Here is a 20,831-nt window from a genome sequence, read left to right as displayed (position 1 = left end):
TTTGTTTTAGAACAGAGCTTAATTTACTTGGTATCAGACTCCCCGGTCTTACCTCTCTCTAAAGGCCCTTCACTTTAATTAAAATCAGAATACTGAACAATAGCAAAGTTTTCACGGAAGGGAGAAACTCGACCAAAGATGGTTTGGGTTTTATAAAGATTTGGCCCTCTTACTGTGTAACAAGTTTCTAAGAAGGGCAAGGGCTTTCCTAGGCTGTGCGTGAAAAGCGGGGCATTCCAACACTATTCTTCCAGAGGGCGTTCTGCTTCAAGCTTGTCCGAGGACCCGGGCAAGTACTCGGCGGCCGGGCCCGGCCCCGCTGTGCCCATTGGCTGCGCTGGGGGGAGTGGCGGCGGCAGCGGCGGCCTGGGACGGCCGCCTCGGCTCGGTTTGCTCGGCCCGGCCCGGCCCGGCCCGGCCATGCTGCTGGGCGCCCCGCGGCTCCCGGGCCGCTGCCTGGGGCTGCTGAGCCCGCTGCTTGCCCGCGGGTACCGCGGCGAGGCGGTGGCGGCCGTGGGGTCGCGCCCCGACGCGAGCTCCGCGCTCTACCAGGTAGGGCGGCGGGGGCGGCAGGGCCCGGGCGGGCCGCGGGGCGGGCCGCAGCAGCGCCATGGAGCAGCCGGTGCGGCCGGGGCATGCGGGACGTGGCGGGCACCTGCCCGCGCACGGTCCCGGTCCCGGTCCCGGTCCCGGTCCCGGTCCCGGTCCCGCCCAGCGGGGCGGCGGGGGCAGCGCCGCGCCCCGGCCCCGCTCCCCGAGCGCCCAGGCCTGTCCATTTCTGCGGGCTGAGCGTACAGATACCTTGTGAAAAAAAACCGCGTGGGTCGGTGCAGTCGTCTGGCTCTTCACGGGCACTTTGCACTTTTAAATCAGGATGCAGGCTCTTGCTGCGTTTCAGGCTGATCGACGCCATGCTGGTGAGGTGGAGGCGAGGTTTGTAGACAGTGGAAGATGGAGCCTGATGATTCCGAAGTTGGATGCTTCCTTGTGTTTGCAAATTGATTCCCGAGTTTAAAACAGATGGAATAGCGCTACAGAGTCATTGGCTTCCCCCAAAAATATCATCTTTTGAGGAGGAGAGCTATGTGTATTTCCAGTTGTCTTTACGAGGAGAGAGTAGTACTTCTGTTTGGTATAAATAAATTTATTTTTAATGGGGCATTATTAACGTCATCATATTAAAAAATCTTGTTTACAGTTAGGCTGAGAAAAACATGACTTTAGGTATGGATCAAGGCTGATAGGAGAACATATGTTTGTTTTCATATTTGTTCATGTAAAATATCAAACTATGTGAAGCAGCAGCATGTATTCTTACTGAGATAGGTCCATTGGTTCTGTGTTTGGTTCTGTGCTTTGTTTTGCAGAAACTAAATTTGGGACAGAAATGAGGCAACTGAAACTTCTGTGTAATCTCTGAATTTGTCTGTATGTATACATGTATATATATGTACATATATGTATATATACATACAAAGCTTGTGTATATGAAGTGTGTGTATATATGTGTACACATTCATATTTTGTGTACCAAAACATGATAGTATTTTAATAAAGGTGTTCACTCATCTGAGCTGCCCCCAGATTCACCCTTATGTCTGGGTACCTTTCAACCTCAAAAGAAAAGCAAGGCTTGGTAAAATAGCTAATAGTGTTAGTATTTGGTAGAAATAAATTATGGAACACTAAGTGCAAGCACTGCTTTACAAACACAAAGAGCTGAGGTCCCTGCTGTGAGGCACTTCACCATCTGAAAAAAAAAGCATTACAAGGAAATAACAGTGCAAACACAGGAAGACATTATGATAGGTGATGAGAGTCTTGCCGCCTTTGGCCACTGTTTACCTTTCTGGCTGTGAATTCAACTAGACAGGCTGGCCTTGATGATGCAAACTGTCTCTTTGGCCAGATGGGCAGTCATATAATTTAAAGGTGAGTGAGTCTAAATTCTGGAAAATGAAACATGGTCTCTTTGAAGATTCCAGGCGCTAGCTCTTACATACACTTTGGTGATGTAGCAGTAATTCATGTAGCTTGTGCAGTAACTGTTGGATTGGTGTTTAGGGTTTGCCTCTTAATTTTGCGTTGAAATTTCTAGAAATCCTCATATTAACCGCAGAATTTTGCACAGCTTGCTGGTGCAAGGACCACTTTCCAGAAAGAACTTGATGCCAATTCACTGACCTTTTTATCACTTTTTAATGACAATAATGAAGAGCCCACAAATACATGGTAGAACTAGCACATTTATTTATGAGAGTGGTCTTTTCTGTGTATATTCAGAATTATATTAAAACATCCTTACTTCTCTTTGGTAAAGTATAACAGTGTTCTATTCTGGTTCAAGGCATGAAAGATCATGATAGAAGTTAAGTGAATTTAAGCAACTCAGATGTTTTTGCGCAGTATTTTTTGTAGTTTATCTAAAAAGTCCTTTCACAGTTTTTATGTGGAGTAGCTAAACTAGCTATAGTGAGTCAAAATCTAATGAAAAAATCTATGACTGTGATTACTCTTCTTCTGTTAATATCCTTTGCCATTTTAGCTGCTTTTTTGGTTTTTTCCTATGTTAAAGGCGAGTTTCTAAGCACGGTATTGTGTGCAAAAGGTGAATGTGTTTGGAGAAAAAAGACTGACTGAACAAGGAGAAACAGGAAAAATTTTTTATGTGTCAAGGTGCAAAATGACCCAGCCGGACAAGCTGAACACTGATGCAAAGTAATATTGGGTGTTGTGATGACTGCAGATTTTTAAAAGTATGGAATTACAAGATACATGTTTACCTTTCAAGAGAGTATGTTTAATCTATTTGTGGCAATTACGAAGGCAGAAAAATATGTTGTTTTTAAAGTCACTCTACAGCCAAAGCACTTCAAATGTGAGCTGAAACGGTACATGTTTTTATTTTATTTCTGCTTTGTTTCTTTGCCTTTCAGTGCCTATGTGAACAAACTGAATTGCAACATTGCAGCTTCTTCTTAAGGGAAACCTTAAGTCTGAGTGTTCAAGTATATATGAACACAAAATTACCAGCTTTTTTTTTTTTCTGTCATAGTAGGCTCAAACGTCATATAAATGAGAATTAGATAAGGCAATAAGATCTTTTTGTGCAGCATGTTCTTTTATTGTAGCTGCAGTTTTCAAAAAGGTAGTAACATTCTTAATGTGTCTGCAAAAAAACCCAACAAATTAAGCTTGACTATTACCTTTAAATTCGTGAGAAACTGTAAAAAGACCTCAACGTGCTGTAATGTGCACACCATGTTTTGGATAATTTGGATGGAAGTTATGAGCTCAGTACTGATACACTCATATTCAGATTATGAATCTTTGTTTTTCTAGAAGTATAATAGCAATTACACCAGCTTAAAAAAAAAAAAACAAAACAAAAAAAAAACCCCACAACCAAACCAAGACAAAACGAAATAAAACCAAATTTTGTTTTATCTTCTTGTTCAACCTAAACAACAAGAATCTAAAAAGTGTTTACCAAAATCTGTTTGGACTAGGTCTTTCATCCTTTGGTACAAGTCATAAGAGCACTGAATTCAAATCTGTGGTTTTTACAAAATTAGATTTAAAATGCGAACAAACCTATGCCAAAGATAAACAAAATCTAAGAAATAGCACTTCAACTCTGTAGTGACGAGTTCTATTTTAGTTTATTAAATTTAGAACTAGTCTTTTACTATCCTAACACAGTAAGATTTTTTGTAAAGCATTTTTATTAAATGCTTTGGGATGCTTGAGAGAAGCCAGTACATAGGTGGAAATGTTACTGCTTTAAAGAAAATACAGAGACAATATTTAGTAAGGTAAAATTAGACTTGGAAGATAAATTAGTCTTGTACTTTTTATGTTTGTTAATTAAAAATTTTAATACAGTCACCCTTGGTTGAATTTAAAATTCTGTTTTGTTCCCTACTTAGGAGAACTATGAACGAATGAAAGCACTGGTAACTGAGCTACAAGAACAAGCAGAAAAAATCAGGTTGGGTAAGTATGATAGTCTAGATTTTAGAATAAGAACCTGGCACTTGGCCTTGTTGAACCTCAAAGAGTTGGCCTTGCCCATTGATCCAGCCTGTCCAGATCCATCTGCAGAGCCTTCCTGCCCTGCAGCAGGTCAGCACTCCCATCCAACCTGCTGTTGTCTGGGAACTTACTGAGGGTGCACTCAATCCTCTGTCCAGTTTGTTGTTAAACTTACTAAGCAGGACTGGACCCCAAACCAAGCCCTGGGGAACCCCTCTAGTTACCACCCATGAGCTGGATGTAACTCTAGCCACCTCCACTCTCTGGCCCAGCTGTCCAGACAGAGCCTTTTACCCAGCCAAGAGTGCACCAATCCAAGCCATCAACAGCCACTTTCTCCAGGAGAAAGCTGTGGGAAATGGTGTCAAAGGCTTTGCCAAAGTTCACAGAGACAACATCCACAGCCTTTCTCTTATCCACTAAGTGGGTCATCCTGTTATAGAAGGAGATCAGGTTGGTCAAGCAGCACCTGCCTTCCCTAAACCTTTGCTGGCTGGGCCTGATTTCCCTGGTTGTCCTGTATGGGCTGCATAATGGCACTCAACATGATCTGCTCCATGTCCTTCCCTGATACCACTGCCAGAGTGGTATCAGGGAAGTTCCCTGGGTTGTCTCTCCAGCCCTTCTTGTAGATGGGTGTCACACTGACTAACCTCCAGTCACCTGGGACCTCCCTCTTTAGTCACGCCTGCTGGTAAATATTGGAAGGTGCCTCTGTGAGCTCTTTCACCTATTCACTCACTACCCTTGGGTGGATCACATCTGCCCCCATAAACTTCTGTGTGTATAAGTAGTGTAGCAGGTCACTAACCAGTTCCCCTTGGATTAAGGGAGCTTCAGTTTGCTCCCTGTCCCTATCTTCCAATTTAGTAGGCTGGGTTAAGACTGAATCAATACAGGTATTAAGTACTTCTGCCTTTTCCTCCTCCTCTGTCACTATATTTCCCCATGCATCCAATAAAGGATGGGGATTCTCCTTTGTCCTCCTTTTATTGGTTGATCTTTTCCAAATTCCTTGTTGTAGTTGAGCTGGCAAGGAGAAAGCAGGTCTGTAGTAGTTTAATAGACTGAAATCTGTGTTTCTTCTTTTTGACTTGTAAGGCTATCTGAATGATATTGCAGTTTACTGTAATTAATTGAAACAATAAAATTAAATAAAACAATAAAATAAAATTAAAACATTTAATAAATGTTTAATTATGCTGCTAGAGGCTGAGCATGTAGCTTTAATTGTGCCCTTTTTGTGACTATCATGATACTGGTTTTGTCATTTTATACTGTTTCTTATATAATGCATTTCCATTTCAGCTTTGAAATGGAGTACCGTTAAGATTTTGTGCTCACTGCTTTTTCTTTCTTGCTGTGAAACAGGGAGTCAGAGTTTCCTGAGGAGATGTTAAAACCCATGGGTTGCCTCTTTCTTTTATGGGTGTAGAGACTGTTCAGCAATTAATGAACCAATGATGTGTGTCTGATGAACTAATGATTATGGCCTTCTTCCTTGCTGCTCGTTTGCCTGTTCTTGCCTGTTACACAATGACAGGACAAGACCATAATATTCATCTTTCCTTCATCTGAGCAACCTCTACCAGGATGTTAATATACAGTTTTGAGTGACATTGATTTAAATTGCTTTATGTATCATTTAAGTATCTAAGAAAAATTAGGTACCTATGTTGGATACTTCATAAGGATATGTGCAACATCTTTAGATTTCACTGTAAAAGCTGTCTGTCAGAGGACGAGTTCTTGTTTGAGATCTTCACAATGCATGCTTCATTTGTTAGCTGTTATTCAGTGTGTAGGGTTTTTCTGAACCCATGTCCCACTCTACTGAGTAATTCCCAGCTGTTCAACAGGAAGTGGTCCCTGCCCGTTTACAACAGGTGGTTTTCTGGCAGGAAGCACAAGAAGTAGGTGAGATATCTTTAATCTCCATGACTGTTCATAGGACATCAGCAGTCACAGTGGTGTAGGCATTGTTGTAAAGGAGAAATTAAGAAGAGATTTCAAATTAAATGCTTCCGAGTTTGTTTCATTGTTACGGACACTACTCAGAATGGAGGTTAGTGCAGGGTAGAGTGTCTTGATGTTGGAAGAGGAATGTTCAATAGAATGGCTACAGGGCCTGGAATTTGTGGATCACAAGCATTTGTGATGCACAGAGATGGCAAAAGTCTCAGGATGGAAATTATTTTTGCAGCATCACACAGTGTAAATGAAAGACTTGAGAGGTCAGAGATAGTGTAGTTATGATGTGAGATGTTGAGAACATAGATGAGAGTAGTATCTGTGAGGGATATGAGAGGCTGTTTTTTAAGAAACTTGTACAGAAAGAATTTACAAGATTTAGGCTTAAGCCTAAATAGGATATATACACCTAATGAACTGGCTGAACTGAAAATAAGTTGTGGGCTTTCTGGCATGCCTGACAGGTAGGAAATTATGTGTGTAGTGATCAAGGAAGGAGGTAGAAGAAAGGACTTCAGGGGAGGCTGAGAAGCTCTGTTTCAGCGATGCCTAGCTGACAGAGAAATCCTGGAGTCTCAGGAGAAATATTAGCAAAACACACCTTCTTTATTTTGGACAGGGAGACAATTTTAGAGTGATGAGGTGGATCAGTGATCTGTCTACACAGAGAGACAATGTTTGTATAAGCTGTTGTTATAAAGAGGCTGAGGTGTGTCAACAAATCTTGAAGTATTGAATGACACAGAGCTCTAGAGAGCGAAAGATTTAGGATGACCTCAAGTGAAGGGTTGAAATGAAACAAATACAAACTTGATATTAAATGCTGTGTGTCTGAATTCTGCTTACTGTTTTGGCATGGTCTAAGGAAATTAATGCAAATGGTGCTGGGTCATTCAAGATCGCATTCAGCATAGCTATTATGAATGAGTTCTAGGGATTAGTATTTCCTGTAGCTCTACTGATGTGCTTTCTACATATTTGTGTTTTCTGCCCTTGTGTTTATTGCCAAGCAGTGGGAGAAAGTTTCAGACAACTATGTTTATTAAAATCTTTACCTTAAGACTTAACTGTGAAAAATGAGGTGGGAAATAAACTAGGTTCTAAAAAACAAGCCTTTTTATCAATACCTTTAAATCTGTTTGAAGTGGAGACTATTATTTATTAACTTTATTATTATGGTTCATACTTCAAAAACTGGGCCTCGCAGCATTTCCATTCAAAATTTTAATATAACTGATGATTTATCTTATCTGCGTCCATAGAAAATGTAACAATTTACTGTTGTATCACAGGAGGTGGAGAAAAAGCTCGTAAGCTTCATACATCAAGAGGAAAGCTGTTACCCAGAGAGAGAATTGACAAGCTTATTGATCCTGGGTAGGTGCTTATTTTTTTTTCTTAAAACATTTCAGGTTGTCTCTTGCAGGTGAATATTGCAACAGCCTTCTTTTCTCTTTAGCTTCCATAAACACTAACATGATAAACACTAAAGAACATGATTGAAATTTTATAGAAGTGTTCTTTGAAATACTGGTCTCCTTTAAAAAAAATCTTTTAAAATTTAACCTTTTAAGTAAGATTCAATTGCAGATAGAACTAGTAATTTTTTACTGTTTTGTTTCATTTGTCATTATTCAGATCTCCATTTTTGGAGTTCTCCCAATTTGCTGGTTACCAGTTGTATGGTAATGAAGAGGTACCTGCAGGAGGCATTATCACAGGCATTGGACGAGTATCTGGGTGAGAGATTCTGGTCATCTACATTACTTATGATATGAAAAGGAAGAAGGTATAATTTTATTCAGTTTCCAATATTAGGCTCTTAGCATTTTTAGTGTTTTGTTTCTGACACTCAAAAAATCAACAGTCAGTATCTCAATTTGTTTGGTCATACCTAAAAGGAAGTGAAGTTTTTTGTTTTGTTTTTTGTTTGTTGGGGATTTTTAGTTACTGTATCCCACTAACTAAACAAAACATACATGGAGTTTCAGGTGTCCAATGAAGAAAAGAGATTAGTGCATCTGGAAAGCTATTTTTAAAAAAATAGGGTGGTATTTTCTCCTAAAAATTAGTTTTGCTTACTCAAAGTACCTCCATGATTGTTCTTGAAGTTAATTATGGTGCTATGCAGGATTATTTTACTCCCTAAAATAATGGAACAGGACATTATAGTGCTGAGGCTGCTGCTACAATGTGCCCTTCAGCGAATGCAGGTGAGAAGAGCTCTCTTAGAGCATCAGGGCTTCAAGAGTCCTTGACGTGTTGTAGTTCTTAACTGACATACATATTTACTCATTAGAAATACTTTTCTGTCTGATAAACTTTTTTATTTTTAGGATGGAATGCTTGATTGTTGCTAATGATGCAACTGTCAAAGGTGGTACTTATTATCCCATCACTGTTAAGAAACATTTACGTGCTCAAGAAATTGCAATGCAAAATCATCTCCCTTGCCTTTATTTGGGTAAGTCCCATTGCAGAAATAGCCAAGGTCCAGTGTTAAGGGCAGCTGATTTTTTTGCAGATCTGACTAACCAGGAGTGTATTTAAGGCACACCTATTCAAATATATTTTCATCAGTACTGTATTACCTGTACGGAGGGATGGCACATCTTAACTGGAGGGTGTGTACACTCCTGCTGTAGGGTTGGGTTCATAAAATACAGATGCAGCTGTTAACACTGTATCACTTCTTTCTGTCACGGATAAGCAATATTTCCTGTAGAATCATCCAGTCAATTCAGATTACAGTTTAAAAAAAAAAAAAGTACATTCTGGTGGCGGATGTATCTGTATGATAAAACATACTGAGGAAATAAAAGGAGTAAGAGTGACAGACTTGTCAAAAATAGTTTGGATCAATAAATGTTTAGGATTTGGGATGAATTTTTTGAAGCAGAAATTTAATTGTATTTTATTTTACATTTTGACTTTAGCCTATTAGATCAGTATTTAGCCAAACCTTCATGTAAGTTTTACTTACATATGCTTTTATTATAAAAGATGAACAGAGTGACAGATACCTGTAATGTATTACTGGTTGTGTTTTCTTATCCTGGTTTTATACAAATACAAGAGGTTTCTGTCAGTGTCTTCCTTTCAGCCTGAATTCCCAGTCTAATGACTTTTGAACCTATTAGCCAGTTTCAGTCAGCTTTGACAGAGAGTTGTAAGAAAGTGAGCATTCCTGTGGTTTTTGTGTATGTCAGCATCAGAGGAGAAAGACCTTCTACTGCTTTTTAAAAAATAGGGCAGGTTATTCCTTGTCTGTTCAGCTCAGTTTAGCAACTTAAATATCAGTTGTTTGCCAGGTGCTTGTACTAGTTAAATAGTCAACATAAATACAGGTCCTGGCCAGCCCAAGTGTTTGAAGTTTCTTGCCCTGCTGATAAGTCGAACATGTGAATAAGACCAATAGAAGGACTGGAAGAAGTGTGAACTTGAAACTGTTGGTGAGGTGGATACGGGGACAGTGTGGGTGTACATTTTGTGGGATTGCCATAGAAAGAGTCCTGGAGGGAAGGGGAAGACTAAATTTTTTCTTAGTTGTTAAATAAACAGAAGAAACTTAGCTTTGCTGTTTGCAAAACAACAGTTACAATTCTTTTCATCTGAGTTACCAGCAAATTCTGTCTGTTCAGAGAAGTCTTTTTTAGTGGGTATCAGTGAGCAACTTTGGGTGATTCTACTGTTTTAAGATCCTATGGAATGAGGAACTGTGGGACACAGCTATGCCTTTGAAAGAAAAGTTTATTGGTTTTATTCCATCTTTGAGAAGTATAGTCCTTGAATGAACAATGTCATTCGTACCTGGTGAGTTACTTTACCCTTGCAGTTTCTGTACCTGGACTTGTTCCACTTGATTTGAGCAGTGCAATAAGAGGGAGCACTTTGTAGACAGTCAACATTGTGCTGACTGTGTAATTTTCATGTTGTTTGAACTGCCTTTTCCAGCAGTGATAACAACTGCCGAGGTGCTAATTCTTATGTGGACACCTGTTGCTGCTTGTCACTGAGTCAGTCACTGGTGTGGACATTTTGTTTTGGCTGCAGTCATGTAAGATGAGAGTGTGCATACAGGCTGGTGGTTGTACGTAAAAATTAATTACCAGGAGCCAGAGTTCTCAGAGATGCTTTATCTGTCTCCCTGTGCATTTTCTCACAGTTTTCTGTCCTTCTTCGGATACCTCTCATGACAGGTTGTATTTCCATTAATTGGGAGCAGAGAGGTAGCTGCTGTTGAAGACCTGTGAGCAGGAGGGTGTATCCTGAGGCACGGGCACATAATAAATGAATCATCCTAAAGATAGTTTCATGTTTTTGTTGTGAAGTTTAATCAATCTATGAAAGAACAGAGGCAGCACCTTTTGAACTTGGTGGTGATTAACTCTGCCTTTTCTGGAGCTTGTGAAAGAATTGCAATAGAATAGTTGAGTTAAAATTGTACATTAAAAGTATTCTTAGTTTAAATATTTTGCAGCAAGATGAGATTAAAAGTTTGTTTAGGGAGGTAATGATTGCATCTTTAAACACATCTGAGTTTATATTCCATGAAAATTATTGGGATGGATGTTTTGGAGAGGGATGTTTGCTGCTTTTCTTCTTTATTTTTCCAAAAAGAATGTGCTATTATACCTACAAGCATGGAAATATATGCAGTATTAGTGATAGTAATTGCTGTATATTTTAGGTAACATGCTTTACCAACAAGTATGTAACACTGTTCAAAAAATGCTAATATAATTTGATTCATTCTAGTTGATTCAGGAGGAGCAAATTTACCTCGGCAAGCAGAAGTATTTCCAGATCGAGATCATTTTGGCCGTATTTTCTATAATCAAGCAGTCATGTCCTCACAAGGAATTCCGCAGGTAATTTGCTTTTATCTAAGAATTAAATGTGCTACATAGTTGTTACGCCTGCTGCCATTACCTCTTTTCAAAGCTTGTGCCCATGTTTTGTTTCTGATGGCGTTGTGTTGTGCTAACCTGATGGCCCAGTCTGGGGCTTGGAAGCACTGTATACACAGTAACTGTCCACAAGAATTCATTATAGTTTTGAAGAAGCTGTCTACTTTCTTAGTGTTAATGATTTGACCTACATGCTCCTGTCTGGGAGTAGGAGAGAAATGGACTTGGGAACGTAGTATGTAGAGCCATTTGAGAAAGCACTAGAAAATCTCTTGGAGCAGTTCTGCATCAGCACTGCAAAGGTGAGGACCCCCTTGAGGGTGGCTAATAAATGAGACATATTTTCCACTATGTGTATATTTATAAATCCATTTTATACCGTGATGCGTTTTATGCTGAAATGGCCCTAATAATAAGGTTATTTTCTAATGCAATAATGATGCATAGAATTACTGTTAGTCACAGTTCCTGGATTTGGAAGGGTTTTTGTGTCATGGTTCACTCAGTAATACATAGGGATCGGTTTTTTGATGCAGGTGGTGTGCTAGGGAAGCAAAACTGTGTGTTTTGCTGAATCTGTTATTCATGAAGAATGTAAAATATTTGAGGATTGCTAATGGGCAGCTATGCCTGCAGTGACAGTGAAGGGTAGGATGTACGGTCCCAATGGAGTTGAGAAAGAGGTAACAGAATAAAGACTTGAAAGGAATTGTTAACAGGGACCTGTGAGAAGCTGCCAGGGAGGCTGGAAAAATCCATGATCTTAGAAGGTAACCTACTGCAAATAAAGGAACATTACAGAAAAGCAAACAACTGGTAATTCCTACAGAGTTGCTGTCTACTCAGTCACCTCTCTCATCTTTATGTGGTTTTGTAGCTCTCTCTTATACCTGCCTTATACTCCCTTTTGCAGACCAAAAAATTCAAGCTAACTTAGCTGCTGTTCCTGCAGTGTTCCACACCTTTGATGGTCCTAGTTAATCTTCTTTTCCTGATCTTACTGTATCTTTTTTAGCATGAAGAAGACAGACTGCACCATCAGTCCTTAAAACAAGTCAAAAAAGGCAAACTGTATGGAACTTCTTACAACTACCAGTTCTGAGCACCAGTTCTCAGAACTAGTCTTTTTTTTTTCTTTGATCACAAGGGAGAGCAGACAGCTTCCTAATTTAGCATTGAGGTACAGCAAAATTCATTTGAACTGCAGAATTTTTTCTGTTTATCAGAGGAAAGTATATACAACCTTCCAACAAAATAGTAAATTAATAGAAGAAATAACGATGTTGTTTGAAACCTACATTCTTTATGGGCATCTGCAAGTGGTCAGAGCAAAAAGTTTTGATCATAAATCCAGGTTCTCTTTTAGAGCTGTGATCTGTACAATCCTGACAGATTAATCTACAGCTAATTACAGTAAAAGCTGAGGAATGCAGAACATTAAACAATTATTTAATTTCTGTTTTCTATACAACGAGAATAGCAAAGTCTATTCTGAGTGAGAAACAGGTCATACATACTGTGGAACTTGTGATGACAATATTTATTTTCAAGAAAAAGAAGTTCTCTACCACACTTTGAAACCTTGAAAAAGCTGGTCATTATCCTAGCAAAGGGCTGGTATATAGTTTAATTTGTGGTGCCTGCAATGTGCCCTGAGGTTCTCCCAAGTTATATATCACAGCAGTTATTTCACCCCATGTTGTCTGAGGCTGGGCTGTCACACAGCCAGAGCCCATGGTAGTGCTATGACACAAATCCCACCATAATACCATTACCCAGTGTTCTTTTTCAGAAGGAATAAAACCCTTGAGAGACCATCGTTACTGAGTCTGCTGCCCTGAGGCTCAGGGGGACATGATTCCAACCACTCACACAAGAGACTCCACTGGGGCCTTGGGCAGGGTTTTTTTTCCTAGGGAAAGGAGGTAGTAGAAGCCACTACTTCGAGAGTGAAGCAGATGCACCAGTCAGTGATACAGTATTCAGTCTGACTCCTTGCATGACAGATACTGGCTCTGCAGGATTTTTGAGGAAACTACCTGTGTTACCTTGATACCTTTTTGGTACATTTTGGAAGCAAGTAAGAGTTCAAATCTTCAACCGTCTTTTACTCTTCCAAAGAATATGGCAATCCATTGCCTCTATAAAAATCCAAGGCTGAAGATTACAACAATGCACTAAATCTCTTTAGGAAGTATGACATAATTTACCTTCTGCAGTTCTTTCCAACAGTAGAAATGGACCAATTGTAATGATTAGGTAGGTCTCCAGAGAAAAGCAGTGTTTAGTTAGAACAAAAATACTGAGGAGAAGAATACAGTTTGTAATCGTATAAGACTCCCTGGTAGATCTAGATTGGTCCTAGTGTTTTTGTGGAACAGCAAGTGGCAAAGGAGTTTTGTTGAATTATCTTTTTTGGAAAAATTTGGAAATCCTTATTTTTCCTAGAGACTTCAGTCATGATCTGCTTTGGGAGTAGTGTTTTTTAGATATTATGTCAAAGATAGATGTGTATACCCAGCTTGCAAGGCTGAAATTACTGATGTTGGGCAGGACCTTTCCAGAAATGCTTGACCCTGCAGTCGTGCTCTTGTTTCCAGCATATCTTGAAATGTATTTTACATACTACTTGTAAAGTTGCATTAAAAAGTTGAATTTGTTTTTCTCTGAATTACCATATGGTGTTGTATTAGGACTAATTGTATTCATATACAGTAAGAACTAAATAGAAGAAAGATTTGTCTTTTAATAAAATACATTTCTGTTTGTTATGACACTGATGAAAGTTTTATTTTCAAAGTATGACACTGATGAATGTTTATCTTTCTTCAAATATTTATGGAAAACTGAGAAAAATGTTTTACTGAAGCACTTCCTTTATTTAAAGGATGTGATAAGAGTGCATTTTGTTTAGGAGATGTATCTGCTTTGTTTTATTTCAAAGAGGCACTGTTAACATTTGTTAAATCTATTATTGATCCTGTACTAACATATTATAATAGCTAGAACCATCTTCACTGTCTGAGAACATGTTTCTTTAGAAAATGGGATTAGGAAATTATGCTTTCTCTGATGTCCACTCTGGTTAATTCTTCTGAGATGGAAGTCTGGATATTGTTAGTTTGCTACCTGATGTTCTATGCTGTGGCCTGCTTGAAGCTCTGTTCATCAGTTCATTAGTTCTTTTCAATTTGGCCCTTAAAGTGCTTGCTTTTTTTCCCTCTTTTATTTTCTAGTCGTTGATAGTGCTTTTGATTTCCCCCTCCACTTTTACCTGTGACTAATTTATTATTCACCCACTACAGCTTAAATAACGTTGTTGTCAATATGGGTGTGAATCAGAAAGCTGTGATTAGCTCCTTATTAGCTGCTTCCTGAGCTCTCTCACACTTAGATGCTGCATGGATACAATGGGGGATGGATCAGTGGATATGAAATAGTGAATGTGCACTCAGGACTCTTGACTTTTATTGAACACATCAAGAGTTTCTTTGCAGCAATTTAGAAAATTAAGTCAGCATGTAGGACATTACTTGGGCATTTGACAAGTAGGTTTTATTTTTTCCAGTAGATACATATTCATATACAGATTTTATGTTGGAAAAATTAACACCAAGTTAAAGTTTAAATGCAGGCACATTTTCTCAGTGTGAGCATGGTGAAATTAAGAATAGAAAAAAACCCACAAATCCTAGAGGGAAAAATGAAATAAACTTATTTACACCAAGTTTCTCCCATTTCTAGAGACTTATGTTATTTTTGAATTTGCCAGGAGTTATTTATTAAATGCACAAGAGATGTTCTGCAGATTATTCATGTGACTCTGAATATAGTTTAAGGTCCTGAAAAATGTTTGCTGAAAAGGCTGTTTGATTTGATGACAGCAGATTAACATAGTTCATGTAGTCCTGCTACATGTGATTTAGAAGTTTTATTTTTCTATGTACTGTTTTCTTCTAAATTATTGTGTAACAGAGAACACTAATTGATATCACCTTAGAAATATCTTGAAACAAACTTAACATAAAATAATGTTGTTTTCCAGTTTTTTTTAAGTGGTAATGTTTGTGTACATGTGTGGTTGTGAAAGAAAGTGTTTGCCTTTTTCATATGATTATTCCTCTTTCTTCTGCTCTACAAGTGTCTTGAACGGGTCTTTGAAGATGCTCCTATGAAGGAGAAATTGAGAAACTTCACTTCCATAATTGTCTACAGTTACAGTATTTGTCATATCTGGGGTCAAGTCAGATTTGTAAAAAATACCAAGGTATTGCTGGTAGGAAATGTTCACTGGGTAGGTGTTCATCTCAAAATTAGGCAAAAGGATGAAGCAGAAATTATTCATGTTGAAGCCTATAATGAGGCTTCAACACATCTCGAAAGGGCAAAATTAATTAGTTGATCCATTGAAGACCTGAAGTAGCATACTGGGAGATGGGAAAAATTCCCCTCAGAGGATTTTAACATTGGTGCAGTTATGCCAATAAGCAGTAACTGAAGCCCTGACTTAAGTGTAAATACCAGGAGAAACCTTAAGTTTAAACCTTTACTGTTCACGATTAAAACCAAATTCCACGGTAGAATGTATGTCTCTTCAGACATATCACATACCTAGTTCATGGTGCTTCATATATGAGTTTTCCAGCAGGGTAGTCTGAAGCTCATGGTTCAAAAGACTGTTGAAAATGGAAGATTCCGTATTTTTTAAAGAAATGCTAAAACATAAAAAGTTTGCTCTGTTAGACAAAAATAATCTTGAAGTGCTGTCCAATGACCTGTATTAAAATACACAATATCTTGTACCTTTACTTTTTTTAAAGGTTGGACAGTTCATTAACTTGTGCTTTTTGTTTTCCTGATAGATAGCAGTAGTCATGGGATCCTGTACAGCAGGAGGAGCATACGTACCTGCAATGGCTGATGAAAGTATTATTGTTGGCAAACAGGGAACAATATTCCTGGGAGGGCCACCACTGGTAAGGATATGGAAGTTTCTAGTAACATGGCCTCTCCCCTCCCCCTGCCCCCAAATCATGCTGCAATAATTGTACGCCTTAAACAATTGAGACATTTCTTGGTGAGATATTTTTATATGCTCTGTAGATTAGTTTGTATTTTTAAGTATATCTGAATGTTTCTATCCTAAATCAAATATCTTCTGTTTATTAGAGGTGTATATATATAAATCAGACTGTGTCCAGGTGTTTTTATAGTACTGTTTTTAGATTGCTATGCACATTTAAATAGGAAATTTTATTTCTATATTCAATTATGTACTCTCTAGGTTTGACACAGAATTTGAAAAAATCAAATCCATGTGTATTGTATCTCAAAGTCAAGATCAAAGATAAAAGAACTTGTGAAGCAGGACTGGTCTCCTGTATTTTTATGTCAGTTTACTGACAAAGGAGGCACGCTTACAGTGGAGTTTGTCCTAGTTCTCTCTCTTCCTTCCGAACTTCCTTCCTTCTGAACTTCCTTCCGAACTTCCTCCCTCCCTTCCTTCCCTCACTTCCTCCCTCCCTTCCCTCCCTCCACGCATCACAAGGAATGCTTGAATGTGGCTTACTATTTTAGACAGAACTGTATGTCCTACTCTAGGCTCAGTTCAATACAAATACTATTACTATAATGTCAGTCTTTTGCTGACAAAGATTATTCTACTTAACACAAGCTTTATGAGAAAAAATGGATTTTTAGTAAGAAATTTTAGTGCTAGAACTAAGGGAGCATCATTCATCACAACTATTCAAGTCTTGATGAAACATAGCTGGATAAATTTGCTTTTTTGAAATAGTCAAATATGTGTCAGATTTATTGTACAAACTGGTCTGAGGCAGCACAATGGCTCTGTTTCGGTTAGAGTCTTTTGGGAACTTTAAGGTGTGCTTCCTGTGACAAAGCCAAATGTAAACCTAATGTCTTTCAAGAGTTCTTCCAACTAGAGGCATGCCGAAGTGGAGAAGTTGCTTTGTAACAGCATTGTTAATGAAGATACTGCCCCATTCATTCCTCTAGTGACAGAGGAGGCAAAGTCTCTTAGAAGTCACTTCCTTCAGCACTTAAAATACTAGGAAAATGTAGTGTACCCATTAAACTAGGGGAAAACAGCCACTGACATATTTATTTGTTGACTAGTTTCTAAGGCATGATTGTGTTACTCTCATTAAGAGTATGAAGGACTCATCCTTTAATGTGATTCAGTATTTACCTGTGGAGCTTTACTCTCATGTCCACAGCATATTTTTGTATTACATTCTTTTCCTTTAGGGTGAATTTTTCCTCACTGCTTCATCTTGTTGATAAAAGTAGATTTGACATTTTATACCTCTTCCAAAGTTCAGTGTATTGATCGCTTTTAAATTATTGTGCAGTTCAAAAAAAAAAAAAAAAAAGAAAATAAAAAAGGGAAAAAAGGAAGAAAAAAAATTCTTATATTTATACATCTTAAATAAATTCAGAATTTAACTGGCATATGGAAAGCAGGGATATGGGACACGCACCTGACAGTACAAGGATACTTTGTTCCCCACCCGAGTGAAAAAAAGGCATTTAGTTTGAAGTAATTTATTATTTTAGTGGAAGCTTTCCAAGTTGATAAGAAGAACAAAGTAATCAGGAAAAGCAGGTAATTTATTTACTGCTCATCAGGATTTTGTTGTTAGACTTTTGACAGTAATTATTTCAAATGTCCTACCTAGGTTTCTGTTCCTTTTTATCTTGTATTAGTGTTTTTCCAGTTGTGTATAGGTAAACATAGACAAATCATCCTCAGAATTACATAATTCTCTATAAATATATCACTGTAATTTAGATATTTAGAGTTTCTTGCTGCAAAGAGGCATAAACATGAAGGAAGATGCTATTTGAGAATATTAGTTGAGTGAGTAACATGTGGTTTGTATATCTTTTCCTTTGAGATAAGAAAACCAGTGTGATGAAAGACATGAACTATGTACATCAGAATGTTAGCAGGTTTATTACTATAACTAAGAATAACTGCCTTGGTTGCTGGAACACCTGAGATGTTCAAGTATAAACCTTTTCAAAATGTTTTCAGTAAGACATCTAATTCTCAGTATGACCCAGAAAACTGGCTTAGAAGATGAAATAAAGAAAACCAGATGCTTGTTCTCTGGGAATGGTAATCATTTAATATCACAGGGCAATTCAGATCATATGTGTGTGCTGCTGAGATGTAGCTCATGCTACTTTTGCCAGGATAGATACCTGGAAAAGGATGACCTGAGTCAGGCCTCAAGGGGAGGACTTGACTAGGCAAGTCAGTGACTGCAAGGGTGTTGTGAAGTTAAAAAGTTTTAAAATCTTTCCCCATTTTCAGAGGAAGATTTCACAACTATCCTCCAATTTAATTTGTTTCTTAGCAACCTGCAGATCTAATGATCCTTATCTTTATGCGTATATGTCAAACTTTATTATCTCCACCTGTCAGCCTTTCTGTTCTGTAGAGCTTTTCATATTCTCACTGAAAATATTCTACTTGCTTTCTTCTAAGCATCAAAACTACTTTAGACTCCCATAGAAACTCCCATTCCATGCTGTAGCAGATATTGTAGCCGTTATTGAGTAAGCTGTTTCCCAAAACGTCTTTCTTCTGTGAAGAAAATTAGATTGGTTTTTATTGCTTACCTGCCTAAAACAAAACATCCTGAGGAAGTGAAAAAAGAAATATCCCCGTTGTTACTTAAAATTAGTCTTGAGATGTGTATGATAAAAAAAAATGAATTGTAAGAACAGTCCACCATCTAAAATGGAAGTTTTCTTAGCCTCCTTTTTTTTGGAAAGGTGAGGAGTAATGACTTTGTTAACAGACAGATCTCAATAGAAGAGGACAAATGTCACAGTAGCAGTAATATTCGGGGCCATTCTTCTGCATTTTTTCAAGTGGAATATCTATATCCTCATCTTTGGCAGTACTGTTTGGTAGTTCAGGCTGTCATGTAGACCTATAAGCTCTTGTTTCAGAAACTTCTGATTCTTCCTTCCTGAGGTAAAATTTGCTACTTTCTGTGCTCAGAGGTGAAAAAAGTGAGGTAAAAAGAGGAAATAAGTTTTTCAAATTAATTTGTATTTATGTACTGGCAAGTTTGCTGCACATTGGCCTCATCTGTTGTGGAAAATGCTTATCACAGCTAAAGTTTATGTTTATAGCTTTTAATAATTTCTAGCTGAAGTAGCTTGAACAGGTGTTTCTTAGAAAATGCCCACATATATTTTTGAGACTCGTAGTAGCAGTCTATTAGAATTTAAAGAACTTTAAGGTAACTTCGACCACTTACTAACTCTAAGTAACTTTAACTGTTACTTAAAACTACAGTTTGTAGAATGCTCTGCTCCACTGCTCTTTGTGGAAAGGTGATGGAGCAAATACTAGTTCTCACCTACTCGGACAGAACAAGACAAATTTGGACTGCAGTGTGCAGCTCTAGGCGCTCCAGAATGAGCCTGAGTGAGCCAGCGAAAATCTATGAAGATGATGGAGTGGAGCATCTGTAAAATGAGGAGGGTGTGAGAGAGATGAGACTTTTCAATCTGGTGAGTTTTAGGGCAGATCTATCCATATCTTGCAAGGGGGAGTAAAGAGAGCAGAACCAAGCTTCTTGTTGGTACCATGTGATAGGTCAAGAGGCTGCCAGGCACAAACTGAAGTACAGGAAGTTCTGTTTAGTTGTAAGAAAACATGTGCTGCAAGGATGGTCATGTCAAACCGAGTGGTCCAGAGAGTTTATGGAGTCTCCATTCTTGAGCTCTTCAAAACTCATCATCGTTACATAGTCATTAGTAACCTTCTCTGGTTGACCCTGCTTTGAGCAGAGGAGTTAAACTTTGCAGTCTCACATGGTGGCACAGACAGAGTCCACAGCTCCAATATTGTGATTTGGAGAGGAAAACGTCACCTTTGTGGAAAAATAAAAAAGCTGTTCTTGTAAAATATTTTAAAATTACTCTCTGGATTTCCGTGCCAATGGAAGTGATTGCACTATTCAGCTTTGTGCCAAGTTCTGCAATAGTCAGTAGTTTGTTATAACTGGTTGCATAATGACAGAAGTATGTATTTCATCGGATCATAGAAAGAAATCATATAATCAAATGGTAGAATCACTTATCTTATAATACACCCTAAAGGTCATTGAATCTGGCCATTAACCTCACACTGCCAAATGCACCACTAAACTGTGCATTAAATCCTTAAATGCCACATCTGTAGGCATTTAAATACCTCCAGGGATGGTGACTCAGCCACTACCCTGGATAACCCTTTTCCAATGCTGCATAACCCTTTCAGTGAAGAAATTGCCCTCACTTCTCTTAAAAGTATTTTCTGTTCACTGTTTAATGAAGACTCAAGTTAGTTATGTCTCTGACAGAAACTTTCCATTAATTAGTATGCCACACCTTCATATTCCATGGGTAATTCAAATATCAAAGCAAGAATCCACTGTTGAAGAAGTAGCTATACTTAAGTTTGCAAACTTGACAGTTTGGAAGTGTGTGTGAGAATATATATATATATATTTATAAAATTAGTGTGCTTCATTTTTAGATACAAAATTTGGAAACTGAAATCTGTTTTAGAAATGATGAAGTTTTCCCTTCCCTTGCTTGTCGTGCTCCACCTCTGTACTCTCTGTGGGTGATGAATGGTTTCTCCACCTTTCAAGGAATCCTTTCCAAAGCACTAACTGTAGAGTAGAAATGACTCAAGAAGTCTTCTGGGTTTTTTTTTAACCCCAGTAGTAAATAATACTGTTTTGCTCTAAGAAGGAGACTATTCACTTGTAAATTACACTTCCAGATCTAAGATTACACAGATCTAGGCTGTGGATTGTGCAGTCCAGGTTCTTTTATGGAGACATTGTATTTGATCCAAGCTGTTACATGCCACTGATAACA

At 38.3% G+C, this 20,831-nt stretch overlaps 1 protein-coding gene across 1 annotated transcript in view; it reads left to right on the top strand.

Moving 5' to 3' along the window:
• Positions 1-349: 349 nt before the first annotated feature.
• MCCC2 (methylcrotonyl-CoA carboxylase subunit 2) overlaps positions 350-20,831 on the top strand; it is a 37,470-nt gene continuing 16,988 nt past the window's right edge. Inside the window, exons 1-7 of the mRNA XM_068175981.1 lie at positions 350-552; positions 3,930-3,996; positions 7,299-7,383; positions 7,645-7,746; positions 8,343-8,470; positions 10,765-10,877; positions 15,779-15,892. Of these exons, the coding sequence (XP_068032082.1) occupies positions 421-552; positions 3,930-3,996; positions 7,299-7,383; positions 7,645-7,746; positions 8,343-8,470; positions 10,765-10,877; positions 15,779-15,892 (741 nt within the window). The 5' untranslated portion in view covers positions 350-420. The remainder of the gene's footprint in view (positions 553-3,929; positions 3,997-7,298; positions 7,384-7,644; positions 7,747-8,342; positions 8,471-10,764; positions 10,878-15,778; positions 15,893-20,831) is intronic.

This window comes from Anomalospiza imberbis, chromosome Z (genome assembly GCF_031753505.1).
Source record: "Anomalospiza imberbis isolate Cuckoo-Finch-1a 21T00152 chromosome Z, ASM3175350v1, whole genome shotgun sequence".
Lineage (NCBI taxonomy): Eukaryota > Metazoa > Chordata > Aves > Passeriformes > Viduidae > Anomalospiza > Anomalospiza imberbis.
Note: the sequence above shows the minus strand (reverse complement) of the source record. Positions and strands in the feature narration are given on the sequence as shown.